This window comes from Carettochelys insculpta, chromosome 16 (genome assembly GCF_033958435.1).
Source record: "Carettochelys insculpta isolate YL-2023 chromosome 16, ASM3395843v1, whole genome shotgun sequence".
In the NCBI taxonomy this organism is placed as follows: Eukaryota; Metazoa; Chordata; order Testudines; family Carettochelyidae; genus Carettochelys; species Carettochelys insculpta.
In genome coordinates this window covers 32,979,985-32,996,491 of record NC_134152.1, presented here as the reverse complement: position 1 = coordinate 32,996,491, position 16,507 = coordinate 32,979,985, and the positions used below count along the sequence as shown (strand labels likewise).

The following is a 16,507-nucleotide window of genomic DNA, read 5'->3' as shown; positions in this document are numbered from 1 at the left end:
CCGCAAGTGGGACCTCCTGCAGCGACTCGCCTTCAAACCCTGGGAGGTCTGATCCGGACAGACACTGGGCACGCAGCACGCAGGGGCAGGCCCCGAAGAGGAGCAGCAGGGGAGCCCTGATGGGTTCAGAGACGTGCCCAGGCATCTGGGGGCTTTGCCCGGGGCAGGGCTGGGCTGGGCTGGCGTCCCATGGGGTGGGTCTCTGCTGCTGGCAGGTGAGAGCTCTGCAGCCTGAGAAGAACCCGAACAGGCCTTTGTGGGGTGGGCAGGCGCCAGCCCCCTCAGGTTAACCCAGGCGCCAAGAAAACGCCCCACTCTGGGCAACCCCTAAAAACCAGCCCCACTCCTCAGCCTCTGGGCCCTGCTGCCCCCTGAGCCGAGGGCTCCTGTGAGCTCCAGTGCTGCCCTTTGGAGCCTGGGCCCAGCTGGAGGCGATACCAATCGCCCAGACGTGCTCCCCCCACATTGCTGCTGCACAGGAGGGGCAGCTGTCGGGCGCTGCAGCCACGCAGCTGGATTGCACCATGCACTGGTAGGGAGGGACCCAGCTGGAAGCCAGGCCTTTCCCCCAGTCCCCCTGGGCCGTGCCGCGCTCAGCTCCGTTCAGTGCTCTCGCTGCCCCGGGTACGGGAGTCACGCAGGAACCTCCCTCGCTGCCCAGGCGGCAGTGGGCGGCTGTGGGCAGCGCTGGGCTCCTGCGCTCACGCACCGAGCACGTTTTGATCTTCAGGTGCCTCTCGATCCCTCCTGGCAGGAGAACCAGCTGGCGCTTCGCACTCCGCCCGGCCTGGGGGCAAAGCACAGAGAGGCGGGCAGGGCTCCAGGGCTCCACAGGCCAGGTGAGTGTCCCGCCGGGGCCAGCGAGGTTTCTGCAGGGGATCCCCTGCTGCCGGGCGGACTCCCCACGTGCTCAGTCTGGCTGCTGCACCCTGCGTCCTGCCCTGCGCGGCCAGGCGGCGCTCACAACACACAGGGAGGCCAGCAGTGCTGCAGGCTGTTCTCACCACGCACTCGGGAGCCCATGCTCTGCAGGGGTGCCCAGCCCCCTTTCCCAAGGGGCAGGCGCTCAGCACTTCCCGGCTAATGGGCCTCAGGTTGCCAGCCCCTTGGGGAAAGCCTGGCCTGATGTGCAGATGGGCTGAACACCCCCCAGCTCTGGCTGTGGCCAGTGGCAGAGGGAAGTCAGGCCGATCAGGGACTCACCCTTGCGAGCTCCTGTCAGTATCAGCCCTGGGACTTGGCTCTCCACACCTCAGCCCTACCGCAGGCATCAGGGTAACATGTCCTGGCCATCGCCGCCCACCCAGCCTGTCCAACCCTCCCTGCATGCGGCCCGGCACAGACAAGCAGCAACAGCAGGGGAGCCCCTGGGGGAACTCGGCCTGTGGCGCTCAAGGGATACGGTCCCCTGCCAGGCTAGCCCCACACAGAGCCTTCTCCCCATGGGCCCACCTGGCACACGCCGGGGCCCCCGCCTCATCTCAGGACTCACCACCATGGCTTTGAGCTCCATGCTGCTGGGAAAGTACCGCCGCCCGCCGAACTGAAAGGTCTTCCGGAGGTTCAGCTCACAGGCCTTGGCGATCCCTTCGAGAGACAGGCCCCCGAGAACCCGTCACAGCAGAGCCGGGCCCCAGGCGCAGCACTGGGTCTCCACCTCCCCCAGGGGAGCAGGCCGCCCCCAGGGCTTGGCTTGGGCTTGCTGGGGAGGCCGTGGCTCAGAGTGACACCCAGAGCTGGCTCAGGGGAACCACTCAAAACCAGGAGCTGACTGGGATCTGTCATTGACAGGCACGTTTATTTCATCCCTTGGCTTTTCTCCCCTCCCCTCCCTGCCCCTTCTGCCTGGCATGTTGCCCCAGGCCTGCTGGAGGCCCTGGAGCTGGGACTACGATTGCACTGCAGCTGCATCTATTGATCCCGATTAGGGGTCTGGTCCAACTGTGCTCGGAGCTGTACATAGACGTATACTGACAAGACAGCCCTGCACTAAAGGCTGTGCAGCCGGCCACTGCCCTGTGCCGCAGAACACAAGTGGGGACCAGTCAGGACATGGGCACCGGGGGTGCGTGTTCCCAGCTCAGCCTCAGGCCAACGTCAGCCGGCCCTGCCCTGCCAGCCCCTCCCGGGTGCAGCGCCCGTGGGAGGAGGTGGTGCTCGTGGCAGCTGACGCGGGTCTGGATGGGAGCCCGATGGGGGTAACCTGCCGCCACAGCCAGTTCTCAGCTGAACAGCCACGTGCAGGCAAGAGCTGGCGCTCACGTGTTCATATGTGTGTCAAAGGGGCAGGGCGTGAGCCACAACAGAGCCAGGACGGGGCATGAGCAGGCGACCTGGGCTGGCTAGATTGTTAGCCCAGCAGTGACAGAAAGCTGCCGCTGACCCCGGGCTGTATGGGGGGCACCACAGGGGGGATAGGTTAGAGTCAGGCATGTTGGGAGCTGGCTAACCTAGAGTGCAAACAGCGCAGGGCCAGGGCTGCTCCTTGGCCAGTGCTGACAGCCCCGTACGACGCAGCGCTGGGACTCCCTCGCCAGGCAGCAAAAAGAGTCGGCAGCATCGTGCAGGCCAGCATGAGTCAAGTGATTGACTGGCCCAAGAGCCCCCCAGGGGGAAACTGAGGCATGGGGGGGCTCTTGCCCCAGGGAGTTTGTCAGAGCTGGTCTGGGATTCTAGGGCCCCCAGGTCTGAGCTGAGGCCAGGCCCGTTGTACGGGATGGAGCTGGGAGGGTTCCCCACCAGTGATCTCTGTCCCCACTGAGCCCATCCCCACCAGTCAGCGGAACGGGGCTCAGGGAATGCCCTGGGCATGCCCTGTCCACCCCGGGATTCCATTGCTGCCTGGGAGAGCAGCTGAGCTAGTGACGCCTAGTGGACGGAGGGACGCAGTACCAGCACCGCACACGTCCGTACCCAGCCTTGGCACACAGCAGCTGGCAGCCGGTCTCCTGGAGCAGGTCCAGGGTGTCAGACACATGGGCACAGCCAGTGGGGAACGGGGCACAGACCAGGGTGATCTTGTGGAGCCAGGAAATCCCGTGTGCCCAGGGGCGAGTTGCTCCCCTGCTCTGTACCTCCGGGTAATGATCCCCGACTACAGAACTAGGCACCTGCCGTCCCCCACCCCAGCACCCTCCCCTCACCTGCCTGCCTGGATGGCTTTAGTCCCACCGACCAGCTCTGCAGCAAGGCAGGGCTGCCGGCCCCACAGGTGGGAAGGGAAACTGAGGCACCGGGCGCTTGCAGCAGAGATTAGATGAGAACGCAGGTTTCCTGAGTCCCACCCACGGTTCCCTGCCCACTGGGCTGTCCTGCCCCACTCCTCCCTCCTGGGGGCGCCGTCTGTAAGGTGAACCCTGGACCTCGCTGTGCCAGCTGGGCTGGAGCTCTCCTGAATGGACTGAGCACCAGCTGCCCACGGCCGGCCCTCAGCGCGGCTCCCGGCTCTGCAGAGCCGTCTCTCCGGGCGGGCTACCTGGGAACTGCGCGCCGGGGCTCCTGCCGCTCTCCTGGAGGTGCTGCAGCAGGTAGGGCTTGAGAACCCCCGAGCACTTGCAGTAGGCGGTCAGGATGTAGAGCAGCCTCCAGCCCTTCTGACAGCTGTCCCTGGGGGTGGCGGGAGAGGGCTCACAGAGGGAGAGGCCCAGGCTGCCTAGCACAGTGGCCTGAGTCTTTGGGCCAGGCCTGGAGCCGCTGCCCCATCCCCAGTGGGCCTCCGAGCGGGCTGGTGGGACCCAGTCAGCCAGCACTGGTGTGCAGGGAGAGGAAGAGGAGATGCGAAGGAGGATGAGAGGGCTGGGAGGGCAGGGCCCAGAGGTGCTGTAAGGTGGAAGGGGGAGGGGGAAGGGACTCTCCCAGGTGCCAGGCGCTGGGAGGGCAGGGCCTGGATTGGCCCAGCCAGGCCGGGATCGGCGACAGGACCTGGAGCAGTAGTGGGGAGTCTCCCCCGACCCTTGAGGAGGCCACGAAGCACAGGCCGGCTGGGCAAGGAGGGGGGAACCCCGAGGGGCCGGGCTGCTGGGGGCAGGGACTCACTCACATCTTGGGGCTGGCGTTGGCCGTGGTCTGCTTGAGGATCTGGCAGTACACTTCATCCCGCAGGGTCTCGTGCTCGGCACACAGCTGGTGACAGAAAGGCACCCGTGGGAGCCTCCCACCCCTCTGGCCGTGCCCTGCTCCCCCCACCGGGCCAGTCACTGGCCTGCAACTGGCTCCTGCGCCCTCTCGGGGGCCACGTGGCCGGAATGCACCCGCCTGCTCCCATCGCCAGCTCCTTCGCCGGAGGCCGCCGGGAAGGGGCTCGGGGGACGGGAGCTGCAGGCCGGCCCAGGGGCTGAGCGCTGCCTTGTGACCACCTCCAGCCCTGGGGCTGCAGGGCAGGGACCAGCCCACTGACCCAGAGCACACCGGGGAGGGAGGTACCTTGAGCACAGCGCAGACGACGTCCAGCTCCGTCTGTCCCTTGAGGGGCCAGTCCCCCATGAACTTCATCACAGCTGGGGACAACAAAGCAACACCTGGGGACAGCTTGCACCAGCCCAGCCTGGGCAGTTGCATGGTGCGGGGTGGGGCATGTGACCCACAGGATGGCGGGGGCAGAGGGTGGGACAGGCCGGCTGTGGTACCCAGGCGGGGCAGAGGGTGGGACAGGCCGGCTGTGGTACCCAGGCGGGGCAGAGGGTGGGACAGGCCGGCTGTGGTACCCAGGCGGGGCACAGGGGGCGACAGGCTGGCTGTGGTACCCAGGCGGGGCAGAGGGTGGGACAGGCCGGCTGTGGTACCCAGGCGGGGCACAGGGTGGGACAGGCCGGCTGTGGTACCCAGGTGGGCAGAGGGTGGGACAGGCCGGCTGTGGTACCCAGGCGGGGCAGAGGGTGGGACAGGCCGGCTGTGGTACCCAGGCGGGGCAGAGGGGGCGACGGGCCAGCTGTGATACCCACGTCCCCTCCCAGCATGCCCCGGGGTGCTCCTGCGGCTGGCCCAGCTCCCGCTCTCCCGCCCGCCCTGGGAGACACAGCATGTCCCACGTACCTTGGAAGGCCTCGGCTGCGGCTCGGGTCAGGGCGCCGTCAGAGAATTCGATCAGTGACTCCTGGAGCGGGCACTGGCCGGGAGCAGAGGCAGAGGCGCCCGTTAGCAGCAGGGAGGGGAGACCAGTGGGCCTGCAGCGCCGAGCCCCTGTAGTGGGTTGAGCAGAGCTCCGGCCTCCGTCCCCTCCCAGCACCTGGAGTCTAGCCAGCTGGCCAATGCCAGTGACACCTGTCCCCACCGGCACCCTGCCGCTCACGGCACCCACAGGCCGGGCTGCAGGCAGGAAGCGGGCAGGGGAGGGCGCCCAGAGCCTCTGGAGGGCAGAGATTGGTGGATGCTGAGATGGAGAGGGAAGGAAAAATGGGGGCACAGGAAGAATCAGGGTGCCCAGAGCCCCCGGCATGGGGGCAGGGCACACAGAGACCCGGCATAGGGGGAGGGCACACAGAGCCCTGGCTGGTACCAGATCACCCGAGAGCAGCAACAGGGCCTGCGCCCCTCCCGCCCCCAGCTAACTCTGGCCTGTCCCGCTCAGGGACTCCCGGTGCCCGGGCACAGCAGCCGACCCAGCCGCCTCTGCAGCCCTTGCAGAGAAGTGCTGGGTGGAAGAGGATGGTGCAGGGGGCACAGAGTCCCTCAATGGGGGTGCCATGGCCCTGTTCGTCCATCTTACACCCAGGCCACCGCTGGGAGCTGCACCTGGCACTGTGCCCCCGGCACCTCTCTGCCAGGCCTGATCTCTACCCCCGCCCCATAGCCACAGGGCTCACAAGCAGAGCCAGCTCCACGAGGCCCCAGGGAAGCAGGGTCACTGGATGGCCACACGACATCTGGTTCCCAGGGGCCTGGTGCGTGCCAGCCAGGGCCCCAGAGCCAAGCGCCTCACCCGAGGCAGCAATGGTCCGCTGCTTGGGGATGGCCACCGAGCTCCGGGCAGCCACAGTCGCAGGCCAGCCTGGCTGAGCCATTTCCACAGCCAGGAGCGGCTTGAACTCTGGTTTGCGTGCCCAGCAGGCCGGTGTCCTAAGGAACTGGTGAGCGTCCATCCCCCAGGCTTCCCTGGCCAACCCCCTGGGGAAGGGGACTGCAGATCCTGACCCTATCAGCTGCCTCTGGGCTAACTGGGGACCAAGCACCCGTCATCCCAGCCCCACCTGCAGGGACAGCCCCACGGCCCGCTGGGCCCTTGGCTTGTCACAGCTCAGCCATCTCCAGGGACTGGCTTCGTGCAGGGGGCTCGCATCGCTCGGCACCAGCTGGAGCCCACGTGTTCATTTCACACAACTTCCCTCTCCCACGGGTGGATTCGAACCCCCAACCCAGAGGGGAGAGACTCCCCAGCCCTTCCACAGCCCAGCCCCCTCGCTGAGCAGCAACCGGGCCAGCAGGCCCCAGCAGCTGGAGACGAGCAAAGGGAGCGGGCGATCGGCTGAAATCGGCAGGCGTTAGTCAAGCCGGGCTGCTCGGCCCTCCGGCAGATACAGAGTGACCAGCCGGGAGCCCACGCAGCAGGCAAGGGGTCGCCCTCACCTTGGTGAATTTCAGCAGCTCCACCATGTCCGGGGAGTCCTTCCCTTTGCGGGATTTCAGCTTGCAGGAATCCCTGGGACAAAACCCAGAAAGCGATTGCCAGGCCCCGCTCGGCTGGGCCAGGGGCTGGGGCATCCGCTGGAGCCAGCACCTGCGCCTGCCAGGTTCCCGCTAACCTTTTCCATCCGGGTGCGGAACACATGGCGTGAAGTGCACCGAGACGGGGCCCACGTGCACCACTCGTACAAACCCACCCTGCTCGGGGCGCCCTGCTCATCCGCGGGGCGGCAGCTGGATCTCTGCGGAGCAGCCGCCCAAGCGCTCAGCGTGCTGGGAATGCTGCCGCCTGCCCCTGGAGAGGAGCGCTGGGCCAAGAACAGGGGCCCCTCAGCTGCTGCAGTTGCAGAATCGGGGTCCAGAGCTCCGGCCCCTGCTGGGAACTGTGGGCTCCTGCAGCAGGGGCTGGTCAGTGACCTGTCGGAAAGCCCCTCAGTGCAGCGCCATAACTGGCCGGAGAGGTCGCTCCTGAGTGATACCCGGCCTGTCCAGCTCTGGATGCTGCCTCTGTGGGCAGCCCTGGGGCCAGGCACCGAGCCCAGAGCCTCAGCACAGCAGCCAGCCCTGGGGTCGGTTACTACCACGTGGGTCGGTGCTCTCTGCAATGTCCCACCGGGAAATGGGCTGAGCCCCACTGAAGTCATTGCACGTGAGTGTCACTGGAAGGTTAAAGGTCACACGCCCCCCGCATCACTCACGTCGTCCTCCTCTGCGCCACCCGGAAATACTTCTTGGCAAACTCCAGCAGGGGGAACTGCCCGTCCTGCAGGGCACTGTCCGCAGGAAGCTCACCACCGCACTCCTCCACACTGTCGGCATAGTCACTGCCCCGGGGGGAGACCTGCGGAGAGGAGGAGCCAGGGGCTGCACTCATGTCAGCAGCAAACTAGCCCTGGGGTCCTACTGCCGCTGACCCTCAGAGCAGCAGCGCCTGCTACAGACCAACATCCCTGGTGCCCAGGGGTCAGGCCCCACCAGTGCCAGCATTGCCCCTGCCAGCTTAGCCTCCTACCCAGCCCCAAGAATCGGGTCCTCCCGGCCTCCCACCCCAACCAGACCCACCTCCCTCCTGGCTGTCGGAGGGCTCCCAGCTCTCAGCACTGCCCAGCCTGCAAGGGGTCCTGGGGCCCAATCTCTCACCTCCATCTTCCTGTCCAGCTCCTGAGCCACGGCCGTTGAGGCCACGGCCACTGCCACGGCCGCTGAGGCTGCCACCTTGCCTTGCTGGTCCTGGGGCTCCTCTTTCCTGTCGGCAGGCAGGTGGAGGAAATCTGGGGCTGCCACGGGCTGGACGCACTCAGCGGGGAAGCGCCCCGACCTCCCGTGGATGGCTCCGAACTTCCACCCTGCATCAGCACACATCTTTCACACACAGCGCAAGTGGCTCAAACACATATTGCAGCCAGCCCTGTACGTCCCTCCGGCTGCACCGCGTCGGCTATCGCCCCAGCCAGCCCCGTACGTCCCTCCGGCTGCACCGCGTCGGCTATCGCCCCAGCCAGCCCCGTACGTCCCCCCGGCTGCACCGGGTCGGCTATCGCCCCAGCCAGCCCCGTACGTCCCCCCGGCTGCACCGGGTCAGCTATCGCCCCAGCCAGCCCCGTACGTCCCCCCGGCTGCACTGGGTCGGCTATCGCCCCAGCCAGCCCCGTACGTCCCTCCGGCTGCACCGCGTCGGCTATCGCCCCAGCCAGCCCCGTACGTCCCCCCGGCTGCACCGCGTCGGCTATCGCCCCAGCCAGCCCCGTACGTCCCTCCGGCTGCACCGCGTCGGCTATTGCCCCAGCCAGCCCCGTACGTCCCTCCGGCTGCACCGCGTCGGCTATCGCCCCAGCCAGCCCCGTACGTCCCCCCGGCTGCACCGGGTCGGCTATCGCCCCAGCCAGCCCCGTACGTCCCCCCGGCTGCACCGGGTCGGCTATCGCCCCAGCCAGGCCCGTACGTCCCTCCGGCTGCACCGCGTCGGCTATCGCCCCAGCCAGCCCCGTACGTCCCTCCGGCTGCACCGCGTCGGCTATCGCCCCAGCCAGCCCTGTACGTCCCCCCGGCTGCACCGGGTCGGCTATCGCCCCAGCCAGCCCCGTACGTCCCCCCGGCTGCACCGGGTCGGCTATCGCCCCAGCCAGGCCCGTACGTCCCCCTGGCTGCACCGGGTCGGCTATCGCCCCAGCCAGCCCCGTACGTCCCCCCGGCTGCACCGGGTCGGCTACCGCCCCAGCAGCTTCATATACCTCTGCCTGCTGCACCAGTCCTGACTCTTGGTCTGAGCGGTCCAGTAGGCCTTTCCCTACACACCAAGCCCAGCTACTGTTCTGTGCACCTCTTCCTGCTGCACTGGCCCAGCTAACGGTCCAGCCACCCCGTAGGCCCCTCCATACCACACCAGCTCCTGCTGTTGGTCCAGTCAGCTCTGTATTCCTTTCCCTTCCACACCCGGCCTGGCTACTGGGCCAACCAGCCTCATCTCCTGCCTCCCACCGCTGTCATAGTTTAACCTCTTTCAATCAAACCAACACCCCATGCCCTGCTATGCTAGGCCACACGTCTCACACCCAGATGCCGCCTGCAGCCGAGGCCAGTGCCTGCGTCAGCGAGGGAGGCACAAACTCCTCATGAAGACGCAGAGCACAGCCGGAGCTGCGACTGCAATCAAGGAGGGGAAGGTCCCTTCCTGACCTCTGCAGAAACCTGTCCTGAAGCATGAGATTTGATTCCCTACTGCAGACACCAGCACTGTAAATACAGCCAGCCCACTCCGGACATCCAGCTGCAGCGCTTGATTGGGAGTGGCTGGGAGTTAGAGCCAGGGCTTGGTTTTGCTCAGCACTCGTCCGCATGGGCTCTGGGGACCATGCACCCCGCATCCTGTCTGGCTTGCAGCAACCCGCCGTTCTCCTGGGGCGAGCTAGGGCTCCCCCCCAGGCTGAAAGGGCCGGGGATCACAGCTACATGCACAACCAGAGGAGCCAGGAGTGGGCGGTGCAGGTAGGAGGCCAGTAAGAGACGCCGTGTGGTTACAGTTATGGGCTGTTATTGAGAGCCGGAGAGCGGGGCTGCTAGGACTGCCGCCTATTCCCTGCCCCCAGAGTCGGAGGCTGGTGGGTGAGTAACCCCCATGCCCTGCGCTCAACCTGCCCCTGTGCCCCACCCAAACCTGATGCCCATGGTGAGCTGGGCTAATGGGGCTCTCAGGGCCTGGAACGTGCTGGCAGGCAGCCGGATCTCTGCCGGGGAACTCTAGTTCTCTTCGGCAGCCACACCAGGCATGCCAGCCTCTCGGGTCTCCAGCGGAGCCCTGGTGATCTGACAGCCCCTCCGCACTTAGGCCTGGGCATGGGAAACGGCCCCGTAGCGGACCTCAGTGCCACAAGCAGCCCGAGCTAAAGCAGGAGCTCCCTTCGCTGGCAGCAGTAGTAGGTGCTTGTCCTGCGCGCAGGCTAGCCACGAGCAGGGACCCCGCAGACTACGCCAATGAAAGGGACAGGCCAGGCTGTTTGATGGAGCTTCATGCCCTGCCCTGGGGCTTCCACACTTTGCCAGGCAGCGGAATGAGGTCAGGCCATGTGGCTGCAGTGGGACCCGCAGGGTTCATCACCGCGGGCGGGATGGGGAGCACACGCTCGCATTGTTGGAGGGGAAAGAAGGGGCGAGCTGGCGGCAGGGGAGAGAGCCACGCATGAGCGGGGGGCAGGACTCATGCAGGGAGAGCACAGCACAGCACAGCACGCCACTCCAGAGCCACCCACCAAATTCCTGAGTGCCCCTCTTCAGCTCCTCCAGGTACGTCACCTTCTTGCGGACCACGCAGCCGTGCCAGTGCTCTGGGGGGAGGGGACAGCCTCAGGGCGCCGGGGCAGGGCTGCGGGTGCCCGTCCAAGCAGCTCCACCCCTCAGGCTGCCGAAGGGTGGCTGGGGCTGGGAGGGACTGAGCCGCACTCCGGGGCAGGCAGCTGGACTTTCCCCTCGTGCGCCCCAGGGGAGGGGAGACAGATGCATGCTGTGGGGGGGTGGGGTCCCAGGGGCTTTTCAGCCAGAAGCACAGTGTGGGGTGGGCCCATTCAGCTCCTTGCTTCCAGCAGGGGAATGGGCCCCCCGCTAAGCCGCCCTGGCGCAGCCCAGAGACGGCCAGCAGCACCCAGGGCATCCCCGCCTGCTCACCGCTCTCCGGCTGCTCCAGCGGCTGCAGGCGGATGATGTCCCCCTTGTGGAAGCTCAGCTGGCTCCTGTCGTCCGTTACGTAGCTTCTCACGGCCACCACGTACTGCGAGTCCTGGCGCACGGGAGAGGGGCTGTGGTTGGCACCCAACACACACACACAGAGAATCCGCTCATATATCCGACCCCCTGCCCACGTCGATACAACCACACAAAAGCACCCCCTAACCAAACACACCCACAGCCTGCTCACACTACAGCCACACTCACAACCCCCGGCCAGTGTTCCCGCTGATGTTTTCCGTCCATGTGCAGGATAAATTTTGTGATGGGCACCAAGGCATGAGCAGATGTGCACCACCCGTCAAAACACAGGCTGCTGGCTGCTGGCGCTCTGCAAATCAGCGGGGCGGCATTCGATTCTCCCCTGGGCAGCCGGCGTCCATCCAAGGGCCCCTTTCATGGAGAACCCTGCCCCAAGCTGAATGCACCTGTGTACAGCTGTGGCCAGGTGACTGGATGTGGGCTCTGGTGCTGGGCTGTCTGGCTGACTCACTCCAGCAGCCCGGCCAGGGGCTCTCAGGGGACTCAAGGCAGGATTAGAAAAGCCTGAGCTTCTGTGGGGCCATGGTGAGCACAGGGTAGGGGGCAGTGCACCACAGGGTGGGCATGCAGGGGACCCCGCTGGGTGCACCGGGGCAGGGGACGCTGGGAGAAGTCCCCGCGGCCCTGTTCTCACGGCCGGCCTCTCACCTTCTTGAGCTCGGTGATGAAATAATCGATCATGGCCTTGACCTGGGGGGCTCGGGAGGAGAAGAGGATGAGTTTCTCGTGGGCCAAGTTGAACTCCAGCATGTGCGCAGAGGGGATGGTCACAAAGAGGATATCGGTGTAGCTGGGAGGAGAAAGATGGGTTCAGTAGAGGCCAGGAGCACACAGCTGAGCAAGCCAGAGGGCTGGGCAGAGCAGGTGGGCTGGGATCAGTGAGTGCCAGACCAAGGGCAGGACCAAGACACCACTGATACCCGGCGGACTAGGCTCTGATGGCAGCCACGGGGGCTCTGGTTGTTTGCCACTGACTTGGATGGAGCTGGGGGGGCTGGAAGTCAGGGTCTTGGCTCAGAGGGCTGAGCTCGGCGGGGAGTCAGCTGGGCCATTACTCCACCATTGGGAGCCAGCAGCAGACGCCCGCAGGGAGTGAATACAGCAAGGGGTAAATCACACGTCAGCCGCTCGTAGCCTCTTCCACTAGGCATCCCCAAGCAGCCTGGGCAGGGACCACAGGGCAACAGGTGTGTACGGGTGGTGTGCCTGCGGGCTCGTGTGTATAGAGGTGAATGTGTGTCTGTACATGTGTGTACACAGATGTCTGTGTGGTTGTGTGTGTCTCTACGGCTTTGTGTGTGTGTGTAAGGGTGTGTGAGAGCATACGTGGTTTAGATGCGCGTGTGTATGTGCTTTTGTGTGCGTGTGTGGGTGTGGGTGTGTGTAGGACTGAGTGTATGTGCATGTATGTGCACGTTTGCACTGGTGTGTGCATGTGAGTGTGTGTATGGGTGTGTATGAGTGTGCCTACGGGTGTGTACATGTGTGAGTGTGTACATGGGTGTGTGTAAGTGTGCCTACGGGTGCATGCATGTATGTGTATGGGTATGTATGAGTGTGCCTACGGGTGCATGCATGTGTGTATGGGTACGTATGAGTGTGCCTATGGGTGTGTGCATGTGTGAGTGTACATGGGTGCGTGTGAGTGTGCATACAGGTCCTTGCATCTGTGAGTGTGTATATGGTTGTGTGTGTATAGTTGTGTGTATGCTCATATTTGTAGAGGGGTGTGTGTGTAAGTGCATACAGTAGTGTGCACCTCTGAGTGTGCATTTGGGTGTGCGCATGCACGTGTAGCTGGATGTGCACATGCACATTGGCATGGGTGTGCGCACATGGGAGTGCATGCATGTGAACGTCTGGATGTGTGTGTCTGTACAGCTGTGTCCGCGCACGCTCGCGTGGTTGTATGCGTGAGTGTGTGCGTTTGTGTGTAAGTGCATGTTTGCACCGTTGTGTGCGTGTGGCGGTGTGCATCAGTGCTCACAGCACTCGGCAAAGGGAGCTTGCAGGGAAGGGGCTCTGCCTCCGACCCACCCGCTTAAAGCCATCCCTGCAACCTGCCGTTCCTTGGCCACGACCTGTTGGCTGGACTTGCCTGAGCCACAGGCCTGGTGTGCCGGTGCCAATGCCAGGCTGCATGTGCCCAGCGAGGTCCTTCCCCTCCCGGGCAGCCGCCGGAGTCCCCGGCCCGAGCCAGCCCAGGCCTTACCTGTAACCCCGCAGCACCCGGAGCTGCTCCCCAGGCACGTTGGTGCCCTTGACTAGCCGCAGCAGTTTAATCCCCGCGTGGGACACAGCCAGGATCTGGACCCCGGTGCCAACGCTGCCCTGGGGAGACAAGGGAGGAGGGTACCAGACACAGCAGTGACCGACAGCGCCACCCCACAGCCATGGGGCTGTCTGGGCGGGCACTGCTGGGGCAGAGACTCCCACGGTGGAGATGCAGGGGACAGAGCCTGGAGCACCGACAATTCCGGTCCCTGGGGCCTGTCTCTAAACCGGCAACACCCTCAGGCCCATGGGGATCCCACCAGCTGTGTGTTGTGTCCGAGCTTTGCCACCCCCATCACACCTCAGTGCTCTCCCAGCAGCCCGAGGGCAGGCCCTTACCGTGGCGGGGAAGAGGCGTGAGAAGTAGAGCTCCCAGCCGTCCCGGGCCGCCATGACTATCTCCTTCTTCACACTGTCATCCGCCACTGGGCTGAATGAGTCCAGTTTGTTTTCCGCTGTGGCGAAACACCCCCACCCCCGGGAGACACGTCAGGGGCTGGTCCCCCCTCCTTGGCTCTAGCAGGTTGGCAGCTGAGGCCAGGGACTGGCTGGGGGAGAACGAAGGGTCTCCCAGCCCTGCGGGGGTCTCAGCTCTGCTCCCTGCTGCGAACAGCCCCAGCCAGCAGGGCCACAGCAGTCACGAATCACCAGTGTGCAAGACACCGGCTCCCAGGCGCTGCTGGGGTCCCACCTTCCGGCGGCGGGGGCTGGAAAACCCTAAGGCCCAGAGCAGGCCAAACCCAGGAGAGCTTGTGCTGCGAGTCCCAGCTCAGACTCAACCCTGGCCCAAGAGGTGACGGGCTACCGCGGTCAAACCCAGTCTGGCTGCACCCAATGGCAACCCTCCGGTCGCCTGTCAGGAGGGCAGCTTTGCCCTGTACCCTAGGCAGCCCTGCCCCACAGAACAGCAGGGAGCTCCAGCCACAGAGAGTAGGTGAGGCCGGCCCCTCGGCCAGACAGCGCTCAGCGGCCAGGCCGGGGCAGGGCGTTACCGAAGACGGCCTTCATGCGCAGCCGCTCCTCCGGGGTGATCCTGAGGCAGGCTCCGGACAGCGTGTCGTGGAAGATCTGAGGGAAGAACCCGCCAGGTTGGCATTAGCGGCTTGAGGGCCAGGGCCGCCGTGTCTCTGAGGCAGCCTCACTGACGCCTGCCTGTAGGCCTCAATGGCTGGCACGGGACAGGGGAGGCTCAGCCGCCCCATAGCCTCTCCACGCTGCTGAATGGGCTGGAAATGGCAGTTTGCCCGAAAGCCCCCCCCCCCAGGCCCCACTCCACAGGTGCGGATGCTGCTGGGAAACGGTTTAGTGGGTTCCTAACCCGCTGCATGCAAAGGGAGCAAGAGCGGCTCTTTACAGAGGCTCTAGAGTGTGGGCTGAGCAGTCCTCAGGGAGGAACCCTGGGAGCAATCCAGTCTGGGGATAAGGCCTGGGCTGGATGGTACACTCCTTCGGTGCTGAGGCCAAGCCCGAACAAGGGACTGAGCAGCTCGGCACCACTACAGCTAGCGCACCCAGTGTTCGGAGGAGGGCAGGGAAGCTGCCTTCTCCTGGGGCATTGCTCAGCAAGGGGAGGCATTTCTGGCACACGGGGAAACAGATGCCACCTGGCACAACTATAGGTCTGAGTTTCCCCTTCCCAGGGGCTGGCTGGACGGATGACTCCCTCCATGCGCCGCCACCTGCCCAGACTCTGAGGGAATCCAAGCAGATGGAGCAGCTACCACTCTGAATTTCACACATGCTCCCTGCTGGGGATCGCCAGGCACTTTCCAAATGTTCATTAGCCCTTGCAACACGCCCCCTTGGGCATGATCCCAGCTGTACGGATGGGGAAAGTGAGGCACAGATGAGGCTGGTTCACTCAAGTTCATCCGGTGAGTTTGTGCCCACGCCAGGGACAGAACTCAGGAGTCCTGACCCCCAGGCCTTGACTTTAAGCCAGAAACAGAAATTATCCTTCCCCTGCTTGTAACAGAGACAACCCTCAGCTCTGCACTGGAACCTCACCTGTCTGAAAATGAGATCCAGCAGCCAGGGGTTGCTGAAACTGTCCTTTGGATGGAACACCTGCAAGGAAAGACATCAGAGGGGCCCGGCCAGGTGCAGAGGGACCTTTTAGCCAACAATTCCCTCAGCGGACCCGGGAGGAGTTCTACAAACAGTGGGGGTTTTCATTGTGCCCTTTATTTTGTTCCTCCATTTCGCTCAAACCAGGCCAGGAATGTTGGGCGACAGTCTCAAAGGTGTCAGAGAGGGAGGCCGTGTCAGTCTGTAGCTTCAAAAACAAGCAGTCCTGTGGCACCTTAGAGACGAACAGGTATTTTGCAGCAGAAGCTTTCATGGGCAAAGACCCGCTAAGCGGGTCTTTGCCCACAAAAGCTTCTGCTGCAAAATATCTGTTCGTCTCTAAGGTGCCACAGGACTGTACTTGAAAGTGACTGTGTACCTAAGTCCAATTGGGTCCTGAATTCCCAGGCCACTTTGGAAAACGGGACTGAGGCACCTAAGTCTCTTTGGACAGCTACACTACCCGGTAGATTGACCGGCTCAGGGTCGATCTTCGGGGGTTTGAAGTTCATGCCCCTAGTGGGGACACCCAAAATTGACCTATCCGGGGTGGACCCCGGTACTTCTCAATCTCGCAAGGCATAAGGGAGGTGGAGGGAAGAGCTTCTCCCATCGACCTCCCTCTATGAGGACGGCCAAGTAAGTCGATCATAGGTAAGTCGATTCCAGCTGTTCAATTACCGTAGCGGGAGCTGCGTATCTGTGATTGACTTTAAGGTCTAGTGTAAACGTGGCCTTAAGCCCTTTTGAAAACGTCCGCCCCGCGACTAGTCCACTTTGCTTCTGCCCACGTACTGGGGACCTGCCCATCAGCACTGCAGTTAAAGGTGGGAAGACACCTGAAACTCAGTTAACCGCACAGGAGCTGCAGATCGAGTGGTATTTTAATAAAGAACTTAAAGGTCAGGCCCGAGCTCCCAGAGCCCACGTGCAGGGAATATTTCATGCCTGCAGCTCCGCCGAGAGGCAGCCATGGGCCAGCCTCTGCAGTGGCATTGGCAGCATCTGGAGCAGCGGGGCCTGATCTGGGAGCTACCGCACTGGAAGTCATTTGTAAATGGTAATAACGCCGCTTGCGTTCACCACCCCCTCTCCCGCCGCAGGCTGCGAGCCTGTTGGCTCCGGCGTCCCCGCCACCTCCCTTCCACGCAGAATTGCAGCTGTGCAGCGTCCCTCCTACTCTCCATGTCTAAGGAAATCCGCAGCTGCCAGATCTGTGCTGAACGCTGGTTCCTAAGGGGAAACCCGACCCGGACGGGCCCTGTCTCCCCCTGGGGCGCTTGCACCT

The 16,507-nt window shown here is 64.3% G+C and overlaps 1 protein-coding gene across 1 annotated transcript in view; it reads right to left on the bottom strand.

Moving 5' to 3' along the window:
* The window catches only part of MYO15A (myosin XVA), an 89,269-nt gene that overhangs the window by 13,011 nt on the left and 59,751 nt on the right, over positions 1–16,507 (bottom strand). The window contains exons 42-57 of the mRNA XM_075011113.1: positions 15,160–15,219; positions 14,145–14,220; positions 13,492–13,607; positions 13,091–13,209; positions 11,527–11,668; positions 10,777–10,888; positions 10,365–10,439; positions 7,759–7,964; positions 7,317–7,459; positions 6,562–6,634; positions 5,032–5,104; positions 4,423–4,496; positions 4,040–4,122; positions 3,476–3,606; positions 1,493–1,587; positions 710–787 (exon numbers count right to left, since the gene is read on the bottom strand). Coding sequence (XP_074867214.1) covers positions 710–787; positions 1,493–1,587; positions 3,476–3,606; positions 4,040–4,122; positions 4,423–4,496; positions 5,032–5,104; positions 6,562–6,634; positions 7,317–7,459; positions 7,759–7,964; positions 10,365–10,439; positions 10,777–10,888; positions 11,527–11,668; positions 13,091–13,209; positions 13,492–13,607; positions 14,145–14,220; positions 15,160–15,219 — 1,656 coding nt within the window. The remainder of the gene's footprint in view (positions 1–709; positions 788–1,492; positions 1,588–3,475; positions 3,607–4,039; positions 4,123–4,422; positions 4,497–5,031; positions 5,105–6,561; positions 6,635–7,316; positions 7,460–7,758; positions 7,965–10,364; positions 10,440–10,776; positions 10,889–11,526; positions 11,669–13,090; positions 13,210–13,491; positions 13,608–14,144; positions 14,221–15,159; positions 15,220–16,507) is intronic.